General features: G+C 47.5%; 1 protein-coding gene across 9 annotated transcripts in view; it reads right to left on the reverse strand.

Moving 5' to 3' along the window:
- The window catches only part of Per3 (period circadian regulator 3), a 37,430-nt gene extending 21,483 nt beyond the window's left edge, over positions 1–15,947 (reverse strand). For 5 of the 9 annotated variants that reach the window (XM_087551289.1, XM_087551284.1, XM_087551288.1 and 2 more), the window contains exons 1-9: positions 15,398–15,947; positions 14,858–15,003; positions 13,920–14,035; positions 12,568–12,769; positions 9,580–9,628; positions 7,055–7,197; positions 5,125–5,203; positions 2,536–2,642; positions 2,148–2,304 (exon numbers count right to left, since the gene is read on the reverse strand). In XM_087551289.1, coding sequence (XP_087407415.1) covers positions 2,148–2,304; positions 2,536–2,642; positions 5,125–5,203; positions 7,055–7,197; positions 9,580–9,628; positions 12,568–12,769; positions 13,920–14,035; positions 14,858–15,003; positions 15,398–15,522 — 1,124 coding nt within the window. In that variant the 5' untranslated portion in view covers positions 15,523–15,947. 9 annotated transcript variants of the gene reach the window in all.
- Between the last annotated feature and the right edge of the window lie 1,114 nt (positions 15,948–17,061).

Here is a 17,061-nt window from a genome sequence, read left to right on the forward strand (position 1 = left end):
TTCGATTCAGAGGATTTAAAATGCTCAGAGGTGGCTCAGCGCGCAGCACTGTTTGTTGTGCAAACCTGATAACCAGGATTTGATCCAAGAGCCCTGGTGAGAGGATGTTCCACCCAAGGCGTCCTCTGACCTCCACATGTGAATGCTACGTTACACGTTTGCTTGTTCCCCTTACACAATACCTCACTCAATAAATGAAAAAGCAAGGGCTGGAGAGACGGCTCAGGGGTTAAGAGCACTGACTGCTCTTCCAGAGGTCCTGAGTTCGATTCCCCGCAACCACATGGTGCTCACAACCATCTGTAATGGGATCTGATGCCCTCTTCTGGTGTGTCTGAAGACAGCTACAGTGTACTTATATATATTAAATAAGTAGATCTTTAAAAACAAAGAAAGAAAAGAACATCTTTAAGAAGCCTTAAAACAGTAGTTCTCAACCAGAGGGTTGTGACCCCATTGGCAAACCTCTATTGCCAAAAATATTCATATTATGATTCATAACAGTATCAAAATTACAGTTATGAAGTAGCAATGAAAATAACTGTATGGTTGGGGTTGCCACAACATGAGGCAGTTTACTAAAGAGATTAGGGAGGTTGACAACCACTGCCCTAACTTGTGTAGCCATTGTTCCAACTGCTTTACAGTATTATCTATCCAATGGGATTATCCCTCCATGGGACCTTTCCCAGGTCTCCTGGTTATTAAGGGGAGAGGAAGGGACCAGTCTGGGTACCAATGAAGAATACTGAGACAGACATATCACCTCATAAAGTCTTATGATGTAGGCATTGTCCCTGACACTCAGTGTGAGGCTGGGTGGTGTGGTCCAGGACATTGTCCCTGACACTTGGTGTGAGGTTGGGTGGTGTGGTCCAGGACATTGTCCCTGACACTCGGTGTGAGGCTGAGTGGTGTGGTCCAATGGGAGTCTGTTTGCCCAGCCCTAGGCTGGGTGGAAGAAGGAGCCAAGAAACAGCAAAGCCAGTGGTCCAAGAGATGGCTCCACGGTTAAGAACACTTTCTACCCTTGAAGAGGATCCGGGTTTGGTTCCCAGCACTCACACAGCTGCTTACCAGAGCTGTAGCCCCAGCTCCAGGGGACCCAGTGCCCCCTTCTGGTCTCCAGTGCCCCAGGTACACAGTCATCATACATACACGTAAGCATAACACTTATATATATATATAAAATTCACGTGAATATTAGTTTAGGTTTTTTTCTTACGCTATGGTGTTCTGCCCGGTGTGTATCTGGGCACCACCCGCACGCGGGGCACCTGCACAGGCCAGAAAAGGGCGATGGAGCCCCTAGATCTGGAGTAGATCTGCTCAGATCTACAGTGCAGCCACAGTGATCTAAAAGCTGAAACCCTGCCCCAAGACTGCAATTACTGTCAGAAGACCGCAGAGTGCTGGTAGTGCCATGAAGGAAGCTAGAGAACTCCTGAACTTTTATACCTGCAGGCTGCTGTCTGCGCACAGGGGAAGGCAGGTGAAAGATAAGGCGAGAGCCTGTGATGGGGCCTTGGAAAAGGAAGGTGGGAGGAGAATTTTCAAGACAGGGACATAGAGACAGAAAGAGGAAGGAAGGAAGGAAGGAAGGAGGACGAGAAAGATGATCCAGATTGTGTATGGCTTTAAATAGTCACAGGTAGCTATGAATGTCTTATAAGGGACAGATAATTACAGGACAATTTGTCTTATCTAGGTGGGCGGTTTATATCAGTATCAGTTGGCTCTGAGTTCATTGTGTGGACATTCTGTGGGGTGAGAATTTAGATATAAATCTGACGATAAATTACAAGCCTCTAGAGTTTTGATTTTTACCAGGTTTTACAGGGATTTGTGACAGCTAACCACAGGGGGCAGGTGGCTGGGAATGTGAGCAGGATCCACCACAGGAGAATGGCAGGTTGGGCAGCTCCCATGGGGAGACCCTAGTGGCAGGGAAACCTTGGTACTAGAAATTAGCCGGCGCCAGTGTGGGTGCCTTTGTATCTGTGTGTGTGTGTGTGTGTGTGTGTGTGTGTGTGTGTCTGTGTTCATATTTATTTCATGTAACACACCCAATCATGTCAATCTTCCCATGACAAGCAACACCTGCCCTACTCACCCCTGTACCCCAGAGCAGCAACTGATGAACTTACGTTCGGACTTTATGTCGACCAATGATGAAGGAGACCTTCCGGCTCCAGGGGTTCACAAAGCTGGACCAGCTGGAATCCAGAATGACATAATCTCCATTCTGCGTGCAGAATCTTATGGGTGAGTGTTCAAATGGAGGGTGGCCCACGTACTTTAAAACTATACAAAGCAACAGGATTAAAACCAAACTCAACACAGATAGGATTTTAAGTGTCCCCACATGCTATCTGCTTGGGATTTTCTTTAGCAGTTTAAAACAGGAAAACAATGATTTTAGCGGTTTCAACGCATTTCTGATTTGGGTGAAGGCTAAACTCTAAGCAGAAATGAACTGAAAAGTTACAACCAATCAGTGGCAGATAACAACTTCCATACAGGAGCGGGCCCCACCTTTTTGGTGTACTGCAACCATCAGAGGCCGATCTTCTGGGTGCAAGTACGTTAAGATCGACGTTCCAATCAGATCCTGAGGTAGGAAACCCAGCAAAGGCACTGCTCTGGGGCACAGGCACACACACAGGAAGCGTGTTATATGGGGCAGGTAATTAAGCAGTTTTTACATACTTAGAAACACATACCCCGGCTGGCCACATGGCTCAGTGGTAGACTATGCTTAGCATATGTAAGGATTCTGTCTCCCACTCTGCAAAACAAAACATCACCATCAAACCCTAGCCTCTCTGTCAGCTCTACACAGGAAGAACACTAATGAAAAGATGCCCCTTAATGCATCCAATGAGGCAAAGCCCTAAGTGCCTGTTTATGGGGAACAAACACGAGCTATGTCCATGGCCTTCTGCCACATTGTACCAAAAGCACCTCGTACACTAAAACAGGCTTGCAGGCTCACTGTGAACTCAGGAGTCAGAAACTCCAGATCACCCGCAGATACTCTCAGCATGTGTGCTCTTCACCACGTTGTCATATGGTAATGCAGAAGGTGTTAGTGAGGAAGGGGTTGTTGTATGAATGTGTGCATGTGTATGAGTTTATGCAGCACTGGTGGGCCTTGAATACCCCCAAGAGTTAGTACACAGAAAGCCTGGTCCCCGGCCCATGACAATCCTAGGAGGTGGCGAGACCTTCAGGAGGCAAAGCCTGGTGGGAAGAAGTTAGGTCACTGGGATAACCCCTGGGGCCCTGTCTGAGTTGACATTAGCTGTCAACTTCATCACCTGAAGAAAGTTTCAACTGTGTTAATGTCACCATCACATTAGTCTGTGGACATGTCAGAGACCCAGTCCACAGTGGGCAGTGTCACTTCCTGGACACCCCAGGCTGTGTAAGAAGGCTAGCAAAAAGGCAGCGGGCAAGTCATGGAGTGAGCCAGCCCTCCTCCGTGGTTCCTACAGTTAGGCTGACTTCCTGCTGCTTCCTGGTTCCATGAAGTAGATTTCCTTCACTGTCTGTGTGGGGAGCTATGCCACCACCACAGTCATGTCCTATCCCACAGAGGCCTTAAAGCAATAAGCCAGCCATGTGATTGTGGACTGAACTGGGTAGTGAATAAACCTTTCCTTCCTCCTGACAAGTTGGCCATTCTAGTGCTTTACGACAGTAACAAAGGCTGATGAACAAAAAACGTCATAAACGTCATTAATAATCGGATACATTGTAATGTCAAAAGTGGTACACAGTATCAAAAGGAGTCACAGAAGTGTGCTCAGGGTTAGGAAGTCTTGTAAGGGTGACTTAGACAAACCAGGCTCCATTAACAGTGTCTGGGTTCCCTTTACACTAATGTATGGCTCAGTTCGATTTCTCAGATTTTCCAACTTCAAGACTAGAATTCTAAAATGTGTGTGTGTGTGTGTGTGTGTGTGTGTGTGTGTGTGTGTGTGTCTCATACACTAATGTGTAGGAATGTTTGCTTTATCCAGACAAAAATACTGAAGAACAAGAGCTGGAGAATGGCTCGGCAGTCGAGAGTGCTCCAGCTCTCCCAGGGGACCTGAGGTAGGTTTGCAGAACCCACGTGGTGGCTCGAGACCGTCATCTGAGACTCTCTTCTGGCCTCTTTAGAGGTTCTCCATATGGGGCACAGATATACGATACGCTCTGACAAAGCAGCCAGACACATAAATATTTTTTTTCTAAAAAATACTGAAAAAACAGCAATACGTACCATCTGTTCTATGTTTAAAAAATAACAAAAATCATTTTAAAATTGCCCTAAAAAAGAAAGGTAACATAAGTTCAAAATGGAGAAAAATTCTTTAAACAAAGCTAGCCTTTTTTTTTTCTAAACTTATGTTCTCTTTTTTCCTTTTCCAACTAATTACAATAGTTAGCATGAATTGATTTAAACAACATTTGTCACATGGAAACACTACTAAAGTAAATGCTAAGAGATTTGAGTCTTAGCCAGGCACAGTGGCGCATGCCTTTAGTCCCAGCACTAGGGAGGCGGAGGCAGGCAGATCTCTGAGTTGGAGGCCAGGCAGGGCTACACAGAGAAACCATCTCAATAACCCCTCCCTCCCCCAAAAAAGACTGAGTCCTGGTCCTAAGTTGAATATGGTCAGATGTTTTTGGTGAACTGGCCCTTGGTTTATGCAAAATAAGAACAATGATTCTCCTGCCACCTGTGGCTCATGTAAGATAGCTTGGAATTCGCTTTTACAAATACAATATGCAAGGTGTTTGCACTAAAATTCAGCCAACTGGGGCAGTGAGAGGACTTAACAGGTAAAAATACTTGCCACCAAGCCTGCTGGATCTGAGACCCAAGGCCAGAAAGGTGACCCTTGACCTCCAGATGCGCATGGCAAACACACACATAAACAAACAAACGTTAACTTGAAGATAGATTTACTTAAGAGGGCTCAATTTAAGCTGGACTGTGACCAGCAGGAACCATGCAGGTGACGGAACAGGCTGTCACAGGATACACGACAGCACGCAAAGCACACCTCAGACCTCTAGTACCTTGGTTCGTCTTCAGAAACAAATTTCTTTTAGGCTCGAAAAAGTGTTTACCTTTCATCTACTTCAAGAAACACACATCCCGGCGTGTGTGTTGTGGTAAAAACTCTTTTATCTACAGGGATTCGAGGAGCTATTGAAAAAGGAAAAAAGATTGATTAAGGGTCAAACGGCCAATTAGTCATCTACCCCACCAGCTACTTAACATACAAGGAGAAAAAACCTGCATGAGATGGCAGAAATCCAAGTCAGAGGTCTGACAGGTCTGGAGTCCATGCAACAGCACAACAAACCGTTTCATCCCTAACTTGATTTAAATGAGGTCAGAATACAATGACCGCATCATGGTTAATTCTAATTACAGAAAGTTTGTTGCGTCCTAAGCAGCCAGCGCCTTCATCCTAAACGCTAACAGCTAGAGCTGGAGGGAGGGAAACCACGTCAGCTCTGCTCTAACCGTGCAGGGGAAATGCAGGCAACAATCCGAGAGCGTGGCTTACCTCAGTTACCTGAGCATGACTTCAGCTGCGAGACACCTTAAGTGAATGCGTCAAAGCCCTGCTTGGAGGTACTCAGGGTCACGGGGCACGCACGCTTTTCAGCTGTCTGCGGCTACCTTGCTTCCTCCCAGGTCGGTTATGGTAGTGCTGGGGTTTCTCTTATCGTTTAACATACCACAATTCTGAGACCCGTAAATACAGTTCCTCATGCTGTGCTGACCCCAACCATAGAGTTACTTTTACTGCTACTTCATGACTAATTTTGATACTGTTGTGAACAGTACGTGAGTATCTGATATGCAGGAAGTCTGATAAGCAACCCCTGAACTCACAGCTAAACCTCAGAGGGGTCACGGCCCACAGGTTGAGAACCATGGTTTGGCATGTGGCTTCAGGGTTCTTTCTTCTCCTTAAAAGTATTGTTATGTGCATAGGAGCTACCCTAGACTAGAGTTACAGACGGATGTGAGCTACCATGTGGGTGCTGAGAACTGAACCCACGTCCACTGGAAGTGGTCGGAGTTCTTTTTTTTTTTTTTTGGTTCTTTTTTTCGGAGCTGGGGACCGAACCCAGGGCCTTGCGCTTCCTAGGTAAGCGCTCTACCACTGAGCTAAATCCCCAGCCCCTATGGTCGGAGTTCTTAACTGAGGAGCTATTTATCTCCTTGTCCTTTTTTTTTTTTTTTTTTAAATGGAATGAATTTTTTTTTTTTTTTGATCATTGTGCCTCTGAACTAACTTTCACCATGGCCCTGTTTCTCCTGTGACTTTTGAACAAGGTGCTAATTTGTAGGAGAGAGCATGTATCAGGTATCGTAAGAACCAACTGTGATTTTAGTTATTAAACGGAAGCTGCTTTTATAAATGTATTTCTGTCTATTAAATATGCATACTGAAACTTCTGGAAGTTTCCAAACATTTCTATAATATGACATCTCCCCTCTCTATCAACTGCTGAGGATCAAACAATCCAGGGCCTTGTGGTTACACAGCAAGACAAGCATTCCACCACTGTGCTTTACCTCTGGTTATGGTTGGCTGAGACAGGTAGTCACTATGCAGGCCAGGCCGGCCTTGAACTTGTTAAGTAGTGCAGGGCACACATGCCTCAGTCCCTAGAACATGTGCTACCTGGCAAACTCGACCGTTCTTGTGGCCTTTTCATGTAATGATTTTAGTGCTACTATTTCATACATGACAGATAAAAGGCCATAGAACAGGTCACCAACAGAGAAGGGACAAAGACTATGTGTCTATCCGAGTGTGAGGCACAGCCTAGGAGGCCACACTGTGGCAGTGATAACAGCACCGGAAGACAGGTCAGCAAACACCAGCTACAAGTGCTTCCAGGGCTTATGACCCAAATTGGAAACTGAAGCAGTCTTCTGTCCCAGAACCACAGAAGCTGCTGTCCCCACACTGCTGTCTGAACAGTGGCATTCTGCATCTTGCTGAGAGAGAGCAGGGCGTACTTACTGACTTACCTTCATAACCAGAGTGAATCTTTTCAACCAGTGTTAGACAGCAAGGCTCTGGCTCTGGCTGGGCAGGGCTGTGTACATGAACCAAGTAGGGGAGGATCCGGAATGGGGAGTAATGTCTCTTCTGCTCCCTGTCTCCACCGCCACTGAAGAGATCGAAGGAGATTAGAGCTCGTCTGGATACACAGCTCACTGCGGACAGGCTGGCAAATACTCCACAGTAATTCCCAAGGCGGAGAGGCCCGAATCTAACATTTAGAGACGTCTGCTTCCCCAAAGGAAGGTTGGCTGGATTATCAGGCCCCCTTGGCTGTGACACACACCCACTCTCCACTGTGTAAGAGGTTTATGGGGAGCTGTTTACTTCACTGTCGGTCACCCCGTGACTGGCTCATGACTCTGCCCTGCTTTACCCTTCTGCTGTGAGGCACATAAGCACTACTAAATACAAAATGGGGTCCCATGCCCAAACTCTAAGCTACCCCTCCTCCCCTTTTAAAGAACTGACAGTCTCAAGGCTTCTTCAGCTACTTCCTTGGCTGCTGCAGGTTCCGCCTGAAGGTAAGCTCTGTCCTGCAAAGTGTCCCGGCTGGGAAAGGGGGGCGTTAGAACCCAGCTGCCCCACCTGGCCTCTGCAGCAGAGCCTGACCTCTTCTCAGTTCTCACCAAGGACGGCTCTAAGGACCAGCAAAAATGTGGCTACTCTGTTGCTAGGGGGAAATGCCACCATCCTATAGAGTTCCAAGTGTGTGAACCCCTTTCCTGTTTGTCTGCAGCCAAGCCTCTCTCCTAATGTAATCTAGATTAGTGACCCCCCACTCCCAAGCTCCAGAGCCATTGGGGAGTGTGGCAGCTCCCCTCACTCCTATAAGCCTGTTTCCTACTTCAGTCATTTGGATGAGGGCCTTCCTCTAACCAGACAAGAGTTCATGCTTTATCTGTCTAGCTTCCCTCTGACTGCTGTAAGAACTTCTTTAGGGCCAAGGGCTAAGCGTCGTTTGTAGACATTTGCCCTAGACCTGTATGTCTAACTAGAATAGACTGTCATACAGTCTCAGTGTAGACCTCAGATTAGCCCTGACACAACTAAGCACCTTTCCAAGAAGGTGCTTTTGCTCTGTGCTCCCAGGCCTCAACTATCTGCACCCAAGATTCCTACTGCCTGCCTGCCATCCCTTACTCCTTTTTGTGCCATCCCCCGGTTCTAACCCATTAAACCCCAGAAAAGCATCCAGATAGCTTTCTTCCACCAGCCCCTCGGCCTGACCTTACAGCCCAGGCTGGTCAATGCTCTGGCTGAGCTGGTCTTTCTCAGCATCTCTCTCCATACAGCAGCCCACAGTCCCTTCCAACGCAAAATATGCCTTAATAAATGAAGCCCCCCTAGCTCTGTCTGCAGACACCCTCCTGGTCAAAGGTGGGCAACTTCGTCATTATAAAAGTGAACGGCAACTTTGTCTTTTAGAGGCATATTCCAAAGTACTAACGGAGGGAATGTTTGACATCGGAGATTAAAGCAGACGGGGAAGAAATGGAGGCGCTATAGAGATGGCACCAGGTTGGCCACGGTTTTTAGTGGGCCCATCAGCGCATACTGGTCTGTAATACTATTTTCTCTGCTTTTGTTAAGTTAGAAAGTCCTAAGGGAAGGATTTGAAGATGATCAATCTCAACAAAACACTTGTTTCTGAAAGTGAAGTCCCCTGTGGTTTCCCCCTCGCCGCAGGCCCTCTCCCTTCCCTTCAGTTCCAGCCAGGTTCCGGTACAAAGGCACACCTCACTCTCTCCTTTCTTGTGAATGACTCAGCAGAGCGCGCAGGCCCCTCCCACCTCCTATGCATTCAAATCCTATCGGCTTCACTCCTTTGGAGTAATTACTGACTTCCACACGGGTAGTAACTGTGACACGTTCAAAATGGTTTTTCTTGCCTGGAATGGTAGCGCACACCTTTAACTCCAGCCCTGGGGAAGCCTAGGCAGGAAGATCTCTGTAAGTTTGAGGCCAGGCTGATCTGCATAGTGCGTTCCAGGACTAAACAGAGAGACCAACTCTCAACAACAACAAAAAAGTTTTTCTTTTTCCTTTGAAAGCAACACTGCAGTAGTTAAGCTCAGAGGTGAGAACTATCCACAAGAGTCAATTCCTGTTAAAGTGTGGCTGATTTTCTTCCCTTTTTAGGCGCTGCTATTAAAAATTCTAAAAACGGAGGGGTAGGTGTGAGGAAATTTTATAAATTAATTTTAACTATGACTGCACTGAAAAGCAAAATGCAAGCAAAATGGGCCCTGAAGCATGGCCGTTTTACAGTTTACTTCATTCAAACCATGGGCTCTGACGGCATAGGGCCGGCAATTATATCTGGGCGTTCTTATTTTTCTTCTAAATTCACAAATTCACCTAGCAACACTCGGGTTGTTGTCGTTGATGTATCTAAAACAGAACCTAGCTGAATACAAAGGAATCACGGTAAGGGCTGAGCAGAAGTCAGAGACTGAGCCACCACCGAGCCCCGGCGTGGTTCACTTACCAGATTCTGCAGAAAAAGGGCTTCACTGGTGCGCATTCATACTGCGAGGCTAGAAAGAGAGAGACGTGATCGCTCTGTCCCTTCCGGGGCAGCTCCTCAGTGAATCGGTCCTGTCCTACCACACTGATGCCCAAGTGCTCCTGAGAGCTGTTCTCCTGCCTGCGAGAGTCCCACTGGCCTTTCCTTCATTTGTCTGCAGCCTTTCCCTCACTCAGGGCTAAGCACCTGTGCTATTCTAATGTCACTGTGATCACCTGATGACAATGACTTGGGGCCTCTGGATCTGGTCCACTGTAATAGTTGGGGAAATACGAGTATTCTCGAATCTCAGTACTCTGACGTGTAGATGGGAATGTTCTTCTCCACTGTAGTTCTGACCTTCTGCCAGCTGTGCTCTAGGTTCCATGTATGATCCTCTATGACCCTCAGGCACCTCTAAAGTCATCTCCAGAGGGCTAGACCAATCCTCAGTGGCCTCATTGTCTTCTCTCCCTCAGGACAGTGGTTTTTCACCAGCCTCTCTTAAATATGAAGTGACAACCCAAAGGTAAAAGCCTTTTAGAGTCAGATGAGGAATTTGGGCAGAATCTTTGCCCAAATGTTTCACTGAAAAGACCTAAGCTACTGAACTATGGAAAACTGTTCAAACACACACATCGATAGTAATATAACCAGTGAGAATCACACAGGCCGGAAATACCAAACAGGGCTGTGTCCCTGCACATCTAAGGATCATACGAAGAATCAGAAAACTGCCTCCTGCTCACACCACTTACAGATTACTTCAGGTTTCCATGTTCACCACAAGTCACTGCAGAACCATGAGCCGGACTCTGATCTCAGAGGACACAGGCCCATAAGGTGCCCAAAAAGCTGTGAAGGTGTGAGTTCTTCCGAACCATCAGATCCTCCCGGGAGGTCTATACAACCGACATTAGGCGGAGACATGTTCTAAAACATGACCAAATGGACTGCGGAGTAAAGAGCATCCTGTGTCCTCTCAGGTCCCGGAAGCTCACAGGAAGACACTGAAGCAGGGGAGCGAGCGGTTACAGCCTAAAACGGGCCTGGAGCTCATTAACTGTCCTCCATTGAAGCTTGAACCTGAGATGGACACAGCAGAAGTGCGGTATCTGAGGTAAACTAGAGGCATATCGTGTCTGAGGGGCAGAAGTGACCACTTCAGCATATATTAAAGTTTTAGATGGGATGAAGATATCACGCAGTGATTAACCAGCAGAGAGCAAAGAGGCTAAAGATGCAAGAACTGTGAAGAAAAAACAAACCAAAGAAACGACGAGAGAGACAAACACATCTAGCATCCCAGCATCCAAAACAGCTCCTGGCCCCACGTTATCACGGAATGTCCTTAGAACGGGTGATTAATGGAAGCCGAAAAACAAACAGACAACTAACTGAAGGTTGAGAATGTGCCTTTAGGAAAGGAAGATACACAGTACCAGGATGTTTAAGATGGGAAAGGAGAGAGGTTAGAGGTTACAGTTAGACAAAAGTAGATATACTTGACCGGGCTGAGTACCTGATGGTGAAACTCAGAAACGCAGCGGCTGAGAGATCATGAAGCAGCAGTCTGTTTCATAAGGATGTAAGCAGGCTCCATGCCGCTAATCCCTGAACGTAAACACGATCAGAGATGGCAAAATTGGTGCTACACTTTCTTGGGGGTTTCCCTATGTGGATGACAATGGCCTTGAAGTCCCATCCTGCCTCATCCTCCAGAGTTCGGGACGAGCGGCTGTGCTCACCTGTTCTCTACTTTTAACACAATAAAAGGAGAGCTAGGGAGAAGACTCAGTGGTAAAGAAAACTAGCTATTCTTCTAGAGGGCCCAGATTCAATCCCCTGAACCCACATGTTAACAACCATCTATAAGTCTAGTTCTAGGGTGCGTCTAATGCCCTTTTATGGCCTCCACGGGCACTGAAACCCATGTGGCGCACAGACATTTATGCAGGCAAAGCACCCACACATAGACAATCTTTTAAAGCAGTTAAAGTGGTCCTGGGCACGTAGTTCAGTCAGCAGAACGCTTGCCTAGCCTCACGAGATCCTAGGTTCGATCCCAGCACTGCTGACGGTGGCTTGGTGGTATATGGCTGTAATCCCAACCCTCAGGAGGTAGAGGCAGGGAGATCACAGTTGGAAGCCATTTTGGCTCTAAGACAAGTTGGAGGGTAGCCTGGGTTACACGTAACAAACAAACAGTAGAGAAAAGTAACTGAAATAAAAGAAAAGGCCAATGCCCATGGTTTATGTACACTGAGCTCTTTAGGAGACGACTCACAAAGAATGTATGGAACAATGAGCGAAAAAGAAAATCACACGAACAGAATGCCACCGAGAAAACTGTGGCCATGCAGATCCGTTCAAGTAAACAAGCATTTTACAAGGCAACCAAGTTATGGAACCCGCGAACTTTTCGGGGCCAGAAAAACGGAATTGGAGCTCTCAGAATCTTACCTCTAAAGTCCCATCTACCACACAAAGACGTCATGGAGTCAACACAGAAAGTATGTCCTTTTAATTCGGAGGGAAGAGAGCCTGTACCGATCGAAGCTATGTTTCATAGAAAATATGTGGAATCTCACCAAATAAGAAAAAATGCATTGGTCTGTTACGTTACTGAATGGTAAAAACCCCATTTTGCTGCACTCTTTTCAAAAAGAGTTAGGTCTATAGCTGTGGCACATGTTTTGACTCCACACTCAGGCAGAGAGGGGCGGATCTCAGAGTTTGAGACCAGCCTAGTCTATGAAGCAACTTCTAGGTCAGCCTTGGTTACACAGAAAACCTTGTCTCAAAACAAAACAAAACAAAAATAAAATAAATAACTACATAAACTAAATAAAAAGAACGAGGGAAATGACATGGGCTGTATGGTGAAAATAACATGTGAATGTCTGTTCTACTTCTGTGAGAACAACCTGATCTTGGCGCAAGCCACTCAACCTGACATTGGCCCCATACCTCTTTGGGTCCAGGTGTTCCAGAAAGGGAGTTGAGTTGGAGCGGTGTGAGCGTAGAACACCCTCACGTCCCGAGGGGCAAGCAGGTCGACGAAGTGCAAGCTCTTGAGGAAACCTTTCTTAGAATTCAGGATCCAAGCAGCCTGTTCAGAAATGTGCACCAGCCTTCCAGACAGAAACGAAAACACTGCCACGAAGGTATCCTACGGGAGACATTGAAAACAGACACTGAGGAACTTACAAACAACGCCTCTGCTAAGTCAGTTTCTTCTGCGTCTCTACCACAGTATGAGGCATACACCACGCCCACAACATGCACGCACGCACTCACCCCTTGTAAAGAAAAAGAAAAGCTTCCTAAATATTTTTTCCAGCGTGCTTCTTAACAACAATTATAAAAACTGTACCATGCCTCCTGAAACTAATCTCTATGCCAGTCAGCCCACGCCAGCTTCCACACAGACTAAATATATACAGTGCACACACTTTCTGAAAACTGCTCTCCACCGGGAGGGACGCTCCTCTTGCCAGCAATGCAAATTCCGTGCTTCGGGATCACGCTCAGGCTCTCCTCCTCCACAAAGCTGTCCGGGACAGACCCCATTAAGTAAGAACTGCATCTCAGATCTGTTCCATTAGCTGCTGGCTTCTTTTATAATCGGTTATTGTGCTTGTAAGCACGGACCTGTTTCCCAGTCTTGGCTTACTCTGAGGGTTTTGGAGGGTGAACGTTTCCTTAAACCTTGCCGTTGACACACCTACTACTTCACAGTGCGTGTGAGCAGAAGAAGCTCTATTATGTAACACTACACAACTCCTGTGGTAGAACTGTAAAAATCGTCAGGCCGATGCTGGAGTCCCAACGCCAAATGAAGGGACCTCCGCCATCAACACAGGACGAGGCTTAACTACTCTGTCAGCAAGAAGAGATTAAAAACAGAAGTATACCACTGAAGTTCTCTTCAAAGGTCTCACTGCAAAGATGACAGCCCAACTCACCTGTATTACAAAATCCAGTTGTCACAACCTGAGGAAGGAGGTGTCGGAACTAAGAACGGTGTACGTAGAAAGGAACGGTTTGGAGATACAGAGAAATCCTCTGCCACGCTCTCCTTGTTGCTTTTTTTCTTTCTCTTTGAGAGAACAGGGAATGCTAAGGGGAGGAAATTACCCGCCGGCTAAGCACAGGAAACTATGACACGGCACAGGCGTCAACCTTCAGACAGGGACACTTTTTTTTTTTTTTTTTTTTTTTTTAACCTCAGGTGAAGCTTCCAGTGACTATTTTAACACCCAGAAAAGATTCTTAGGAAGTGTCACCTGGTGGGGAAGGCAAAACTCGTGAAATCTTACTGTGTTCTTGGAAGTATGTTCAGAAGCCAGAGAGGTCAGCTCCTCGAGATTATATACAGTCGCTTCTGCCTGACGTGCTCCACGTGGACTGAGACTCTGGAAAAATTCACTGTTTGCTAAGAAACACAGGGAGATAAACAGACAGTGTGGTGACAAGGGTATCTAAGAAGTCATTTCTTAGCACGATAAAGTTGGTGTATTTCTTTGGATGAGGAGACCTTAAGTGTGTTTCCCTCAAAACCAGATGATTCTTTTTTTTGTTTGCACCAAGAATACGGATAGTTATGCAAACTTAAAGAATATGAGCTTTATGAATCCGGCCTGTTCTAGGTTACAAGGAGCAAGAACCATTTAAACCAGTTCTAAAGCTGGTTAATAAAATCAGAGTCCAGATATCCATACATTATTTCTTTTAATGGAGGAAACGCTAGAATTCACAAACTACCTCCTTACCACACGCTGAGCAAAGCAGTTTATGTCACGGAAAGGAAAGACACTTGTTCCTTGATTTAGTCAATTTTTTTTCTTTCTTTTTTGCAGAGCTGGGGACAGAACCCAGGGCCTTGCGCTGATTTAGTCAATTTTTAATACACTGTAACTGTATTTCCCAAGTGTGTGCATGACATAAAAAAAAAAAAAATACATGTTTCTGCTCTTGTAGCCTCCATAGAAGGCAAAGTTCCTTGCAAAAATCTTCTGAGGTTTACTTAAACTGCTCAACTCTTAACTCTTGCAACAGACAGACACAATGTTGCATAGCTACTAAACTCTCAGACAAGTAACATTCTCCTGGCTTTTCAAACTTGGAAAGCCTAAAGCACCACTTACATCAGCGTTAGACTTGCTTATCTTGGCTATGAATAAAGCTCACGCCTCAGGACTCCCACTGTACATGAGTACTGGGCCCAGCGCCACCCTACTGGCTACAACTCATTTACCTTGCACACTATGTACACAGCGTAGGGCATAGTTAAGGGCATCTAGGGTGCTGGGTTTAGTGTGTCTCTCGGCTGGGAAATACTTTTTCATTTCTTGGACAACCATTATAAGCTCTTCAGACATTCTGTTTCGGTCTTCATGTTCACTAAACAGAAAAAACAAACAAGAAACGGTAATGGTGAAGACTCCAGGAATACCTGATTTTTAGGGATGTCAGGGCGCCTCAACTAGCCCAGGTCACAGGTCTAATGTCCTTTCTCTTCCAGGTAGGGTACATTTTACACTTTCATTCTTCCTTCAGACCTAACTCCGTCAATTCTTTAACTACTTTCCTCTTTCTTTCCGTATTCTGGTCCTTTAGTAACATTCCCCCTCCCAGCAATCCTCACTAAACTATCTGAAAGTTCCCTCTCAGGTCGCCTCCCGCCTACACCTCCCCCGGGGTCAAAATTACAATTAAAAAGTTGTAAATCCTGCTTTCCCCGCTCCAGGGTAGGGCAATAAACACAGAGGGTGCTGGGGAGGCGTCCTAGCGTCACCTGTGGCTGCTGTCCACGCAAATGCCCTGCAGAGGACCCTCCTGGCCAGACGACCCTTGGAGCCCCGGTCCCCTAGTTTGGGGACAGTCGCCACCAGGCACTGCCGGGTTTCCACAGGGATCCATCCTGCCTGGCAGCCCTCAGCCTGCTTCTCTCAGTTTGCAGCAACAAACCAAAACAGGCTTGTTTTGGTCCCTGCCATCGCCTTCGGGAAAGACTGGTCGCCGACCACGCTCATCTGAGGGGCACTTTTCTCCTCAGCATGTCCACAGAATCTGCTCGGGTGACGAGCTACATCGACAGTTCGACGCCGGAAGCCGGCTGGCCGGACCACCCGTGTGGCTCTCAGGGAGCGCGTTCAGCCGGCAACAACTTTTCCACGGTCAGTGCTGGGAAGCCGGCGAGCATCCAGAAACACCTCAGAGCGCAACGTCCGGGGTGACCGGGCGGAAGGCAGGGGCAGCAGCGCCGGGCCGTGCGGGCTCGCAGGCGTCCCGCCAGCCGAGCACTCGCCGCCGCCCCGCCGAGCCTCGCCCACCCGCGGGCAGCCGAGTCTCGAGGCCAGCCGCGTGCAGAGCAGCCGCCGGCCCCGCCCCCCTGCGCGCCAGGGACCTGGCTTCCCCCCTTCCCTGCGCGATTGGTCGCCGCTACCGGCCATGCGAGCTCCCATTGGCCAGGGGGCGGGCCCAGATCGGGCACCGCGGGGGTTACATAACCGCGGGCGGGTGGGCGGGTGCAAAGGCTCTGGAGTACCTTACATAACTCACGGGTCGGGCAAGGGCGGCTCTCGGCCAATCCCGGCCAAGTGGAGTGGCCTGGAGGACTACAGGGCTGGGCCGCGCAAGCCTCCTGCTGGGTTTTTCCGGAGGCGGGGCCTTGGGGCTGTCAGTCACGAGAGGGCGGGGTCTGCGCGGACAACACGTGAATGGAACTGGTGGCACTTTTGGGTCCGCAGGCCTTTGGGGCTCCCCGGTGTCCCAGGAATGCAGTGCTTTCGGGTTCCCATTGTTTTACTCTTACCTAAACTTGCTGCCTTCTCTCTCCCGCCGATATAGGTGGGCGAACCCAGGTAGACTCCAACCGTATTTTCAGAAATACAAGTTTAATGGTACAAAGTAACTTCCCTGGCTGCCCTCAAGTTACAGGTTCATTTGGCAACCGGAGGAAGACAGCATTGTAATCGACGCTCCGTTTTCGAGGAAACAGCCGGGACGCTCATTTTACATAACCATCTCTAGTCGTCAGAAACGAAAGGTACAGGGCTGAGTTCCAGCCTTCTGCGGCCCGGGTACATCAAGATTACACTCGGTAGAGGGTGGAGAGATGGCTCAGAGCCAGAGAGACCAGCACCTATTTCTCGTCCGTTGCATGATTCCCAGGCATCCTCTAACAGGTGTCTCACAGAGGTGCCTGTAATTGCAGTTTTAGGGGATCCAATGCCCTCATCGATTGAGACACCTGCACACGTGCGCGTATCCAAACATACAACACATAAATAATAAAACCTAAAAAAAAAATGCAGCATTTGTTGGATGAATGAAAAGTGTTCAGGTCAAACGAGAAGGGGAAAATGCTAAAGGGCGGGTATCCACAGTTCATATCGGACAAATGACCAATTTTTAAATAAAGCCTTTCTCCACACTGGATCACTCTACTCTGGAGCT

The sequence above is a fragment of the Rattus norvegicus genome, chromosome 5 (genome assembly GCF_021556685.1).
Source record: "Rattus norvegicus strain SHRSP/BbbUtx chromosome 5, alternate assembly SHRSP_T2T, whole genome shotgun sequence".
NCBI lineage: Eukaryota > Metazoa > Chordata > Mammalia > Rodentia > Muridae > Rattus > Rattus norvegicus.